Source organism: Sapajus apella, unplaced genomic scaffold (genome assembly GCF_009761245.1).
Source record: "Sapajus apella isolate SASKATOON/1434 unplaced genomic scaffold, GSC_monkey_1.0 scaffold90, whole genome shotgun sequence".
NCBI lineage: Eukaryota > Metazoa > Chordata > Mammalia > Primates > Cebidae > Sapajus > Sapajus apella.
In genome coordinates, this window is record NW_022437030.1 from 3812537 (window position 1) to 3817677 (window position 5141).

Below are 5141 nucleotides of genomic sequence, written 5' to 3' on the forward strand. Positions count from 1 at the left end.
CACACACACACACACACACACACACACACACACACACACACACACACTTGAGAGGCCCATCCTGGGCTGTAGGGCCGGTCATGGGGTCTGCCAGGCCCAATTCCAACAGTATGAGGGACTTCTGCTGCCTGCAGCCCCTGGGGAACCAGGCCGGGGTTTAGGCCACCTACCTGTAGCAGGCTTGAAGCCTGGCACTGGGGGATTCTTAGAAGTTGACCAATAACCTCTCACATTTGCTTTGAACTTGTTCAAAGCCAACCCCTGTCCACTCCTCCTAGAAACTGCAAGGAAGTCGGGCCATGGGCTGTGGTCTGTCTCTCCATCAGCAGGAAAGGAAACGGAGGCACAGTTCACAGGGAGGACTGTTCCTCCCCACTCTCTCCCAAGGCCAAGAAGGAAATGAATGAAGGGTCCAGAGTTTGTTCTGGGGGCTTCCCAGTAGCCTATGCAGCTGCCCCCACCTGGTGTTCAATGTCACCCCACTCACGTGCCTTCCCTGCCATATAGGTTCCAGGGTGACAGCCGCCTGGAGCAGTCTGGCTGCTACCACCATTGCGTGGATGAGAACATCGAGAGGAGAAACCACTACTTAGATCTCGCCGGGATAGAAAACTACACCTCCCAGTTTGGGCCTGGTAAGGGACTTGAGCCATGAGGGTGGGCGTGGCTGGATGGGCCACGTGGGCAGTGTTCACTGCTACCCCAGGCCTGGGGAAGACAGCATTACACGGCAGGTCAAAGGCTCTTCTTAGAGAAAGTGAAGTTAAAAACGGTTTCAAAATTAATATGCACAAAATTGAGCAAAATCAAATAGTATCTAAGGGCTTGGCACCCAATGACAAACAACAGTTCTGTGCCCCATCCCTGCCCACCCAAGCCCTGTTCCCCTCCCTAGGCAGCTACTTTGACCCTTCTTGGCTGTTTCTTCCAGCAAGAGCCTCGGTTTCCCTGCGTACAACGTGGCTGTGTCTTTATCAGCCTTGACATATGTTGACTTCTTGCTCAGTTTCACTCCCACAACTTCCTTCTCTCTTTCTTTTAATAGGTTTAATTCCTCTGTGAGTTACTTCTGTATGTTTTCAGCAATATGCGTAAGAGTTCTTTCTTGCCCCAGTGACCATAGACAGTTTTCAGGGTCTCTGCTGCCATCTCTCTTTCTCGTCTCTCTCTCGAAGAGTATTTTTGAAGACCTACCAAAGACCCGGTTCTTCCCACTTAGCAGATGGGAAAGTTCCATTTCAGAGTTTTCCTGCAAAGCAGTGAGGGACAGTCAGGATACTGGGGAGTAGCTCTGATCAAGAATATTTGCATTTTTTAGTCTTGGAGAACTTGGGGGGGGTGATGTTTGGGGTACAGCACAAGACCCCAGCAAACCGTAGGTGCTCATTAAATGTCTGTTGAATTGGTTCCTAGGCTCCCCTTCTGTGGCCCAGAAGTCAGAACTGCCCCCCCGCACCTCCAACCCCACTCGATCTCGCTCCCATGAGCCGGAAGCCATCCACGTCCCACACCGAAAGCCCCAAGGCGCGGACCCAGGATCCTTCCACTTCCTTGACACCCCAATTGCCAAGGTCTCGGAGCTCCAGCAACGGCTCCGGGGCACACAGGACGGGAGCAAGCACTTTGTGAGGTCCCCCAAGGCCCAGGGCAAGAGCGTGAGTGTGGGCCACGTGGCCAGAGGGGCAAGAAACAAACCCCCTCTGGGACCCGCTGTCCCTGCGGTGTCCCCCTCCGCCCACCTGGCCGCCAGCCCAGCCCTCCTCCCCTCCCTGGCCCCCCTCGGGCACAAGAAGCACAAGCACCGAGCCAAGGAAAGCCTGCAGGGCTGCCGGGGCCTGCAGGCACCGCTGGCCCCAGGCGGCCCCGTCCTGGGGCGGGAGCACCTGCGGGAGCTGCCTGCCGTGGTGGTGTACGAGAGCCAGGCCGGGCAGCCCGTCCAGAGACACGAGCACCACCACCACCATGAACACCACCACCATTACCACCACTTCTACCAGACATAGAGCCCCTCCCCAGGTCCCCACCCTGCCATATGAAGGACCCTGCCCCCAACACCCCAAGGCATTATTATTCTATTAATTATTGTTATTATGACGATTATTGTTATTAATAATTATTGTTACTCCACTAATATTTAGCTAGCCTTCATGTAGAAGATCTATGGAAACACAGAACTAAACTTTTATTTATATGTTGTGGGGACTGCATAACTAGCCCAGGAAATGACTCTGGTTTGGACTGGCCTGTATGGGCAGAGGCCCCCTCAAGGCTCAGGAGCTGCAGCGTCATCTGTGCGGATCAGCCCATACCCTTCCCAGAGCCAGGGAGCCCTCAGCCCCAACTCTGCCCCACCCCAGGCTCTTCCAGGAGGGTACCCTTCCCTGGCCCGGCTTCCAGAGACCCTCGAAATCTCCGAGAAGATAAACAGCTGCTACCTCTTAGTATTATCCTGATTTTATTTTGCCCTTAACTGATTGTAATGTGCTACAAGGGATTTCAGTGGACTGCAGAATGCGAACTTCTTGCTGTTGTGTTTTTATGTCCCAACCTAGAAACCTTAGCTGTCTTTTCTGGAGCTGTCTTTCACGCTTTTCCAGTGGGATCAAGCCCTTGCCCCCAAAGCAGTCCCATCTCCTCTGCCATGCACAACATGAATATCCACTCCTTCTCCTCCTCCTCCTCTTCTTTAGAGCAGTACACATGCACATATTTAAGGACTATCCCTGAGACCATCCTTCTCATTTTGGAAACTGCTAGGGAGGAAACGAACTGCTTAAACAAGTGTGATTTTCCAAGATCCGGGCAATTGTGTGCTGTTGGTTGTGGTGGAGGATGTGGCAGATGTATATGTACCTACACGGTTCTCTAACAGAGCTTTCTGTATCTATAGATAGACGCCATCTGCCCATTTCTATGTATCTTTCTATAAATATACACTCTCAGGTATCTTTTCTGGTGTGTAGAAATCAGTGGTTTGCTTCTCTGGACACTTCTGGAACCCAGATGTAACCCTGCTTGTCTCCTTTTGGGGCTGGAGGGCTCTCAGATGCTTTCATCAGAGGTCCATTCTCGGGTTTCCGGGTCTGACGGATTTTGGAGAGAACTGCTGGGGTACAGAAGCTTGGAGGGAAAGGGGGTCTGTGGCCATTTGGGACCCTGGAGCAGCGTCCTCTGCAGAGAAGGATTTTGTCTGGCCACAGCCTGGAGAAACCTGAGAACCAGTCAGCTAGCCAGGGTCTCAGAGAAAAGCAGATCACACACTCAAATTGGATAATTTGAGCAGAGTTTTTAATAAAGGCAATATTTACAAAGTGTGGCTAAGCCTCCCATGAGAGGGCAGAACCCTGGAGCCAGCAGCGTGGGGTGCTACCCCCACCCCAGGCCTGAGTGGGGAAGGCGTTATCTTTAGCAGACAGGAATGCTGGAGGAGTGAGAGGGGCACCTAAGAGCTGGGACCTTTGCTCAAAGGATGCAGCCAGTCATGGGGACTCTCCAGGGAAATTAACATTCTGAGCTGCTTTCCTGCCCCCTCTCAATCCATTCGCTGAGGCTGCTAGAAGCCGCTGGGCCAAGGGAGCTTGTTGATATGGCTCACATGGGCATGTTCCCAGGTCAGAGAGGAGAGCGGAGAGTGAATCTAGAGGGACACAAAAGAGAGAAGCGACTCCAGCTGCCTTTCTTTCTGCTGTTTTGTCTCGCAGCTGGGATCCTCTTTTCCAGGGCTTCGAGTTTAGGTTTAATGTAGTTAGTAAGGAGTTACTTCCAAAGGCAGTGGCTTAGTTGTCACCATATTATTAATTTTATTAATGACTGATGTGCGTGGGATTGGATTAATACATTAATCCTTAGGACAGCCCCATGAAGCAGCTTGGTGGCAGCTCAGGGAGCTGAGGCTTAGAAGTTTGTAACTCCCTTGAGACCGCACAGGGGGCAGAGCTGGATTCTGGTCTCCCACTTGCCATTGGTGCAGGGCTTAATCACGGCCACGTGCTTCCCTTGTTTTGGGTTGTGGGTTTCTGTTCAGTGAGAACTCAGCTCAGTCCAACGTGAACGAGACCAAGTTGGAAGGCAGGGAGGGAGCTGGCTTTGAGATGACAGGGCCCAGGATGTGAATGCAGCTGAGACTGGTTCTTGTACCTCCCTCTTGTCCCCTGGATTGATACCTGTGCCCAATTACATGCTTGGTCAGGGAGCCCTGGCTGCTGGCATTCTGGGTCCCCTAACCATAGGAAAAGGAGCTTCCATTAGTGTAAAGTCCGGGGCAGGATTCTGATTGTCTGGGCTTAGATCTGGTACCCATAGCTGATCCAATCATGTGACTGCTGGGGTCACGTGGCCAACCTGCCACAAGAGGGTGGAGTCTGTACTGGAAGACAGGAGGGAAGGAGTGCAGAGCAGACAGGAAGTAATGGTGTTCCAGACTCTGAATTGCTGCAACCCTGGAGGCCAGCTGGGAGTTGGGACGACTGGTTTTAGAACAGTTCTTTTGCCTCCCTAAGTTCCGCACCTGTCAGGATTCTGTTACTTCTTGGTAACTGGGACTTGCCCAACTTTAAAAACATTATTTTAAAAAAAGTAATGTGCACATGTAAAAGATTCAAATAGTACACAGGTGTACAGTCAAAAGTAAAATTTCCTCCATCCCAGGCCCACCAGCACCCCTGATGCCAGCTTTCTGGGTGTGGTCTAGGGCCTCAGTGTAGTGTGGGGGTTGTGAGCACAGACTTTGGCGCCAGCTTGCTGGGTTCAAATGCTGTCTCCCTCTTTGTAGCTCTGTGCTTCAAGTGAAATACTGTGCCTCAGTTTCTCCTTTATAAAGGTGGGGCTCACGACAGTGCCTGGCCTGTGTGAGAACTATGAGGGTGTTAGCTGTTCTTTACCAGAATAAATACATTTATATATCTCCCATATGCATTTTGTTAATTTTTAAAATATTTTAAACACAAAGTTTGAAACAGATAATTGTGTAACAGTAACTGTGAACTCACCTCCCGGAATTTACAAATGCTGACATCTTCCAATATTTATTTCAGATCTATTTTTAAGGGGGAGGATAAAAAAACCCCTGCAGTTACTGCTTAATCCTCTTCCCACCCCACCCTCTTATTTTCACACAAGGAGCATAGTGTTCATACTTATGC

The 5141-nt window shown here is 51.1% G+C and overlaps 1 protein-coding gene across 2 annotated transcripts in view; it reads left to right on the forward strand.

The window, feature by feature from the left end:
- Positions 1-4910, forward strand: part of NKD1 (NKD inhibitor of WNT signaling pathway 1) — an 87306-nt gene extending 82396 nt beyond the window's left edge. For both annotated transcript variants that reach the window (XM_032255690.1, XM_032255691.1), the window contains 2 exons: positions 508-635; positions 1414-4910. In XM_032255690.1, the coding sequence (XP_032111581.1) occupies positions 508-635; positions 1414-2003 (718 nt within the window). In that variant the 3' untranslated portion in view covers positions 2004-4910. The remainder of the gene's footprint in view (positions 1-507; positions 636-1413) is intronic.
- The last annotated feature ends 231 nt before the right edge of the window (positions 4911-5141 follow it).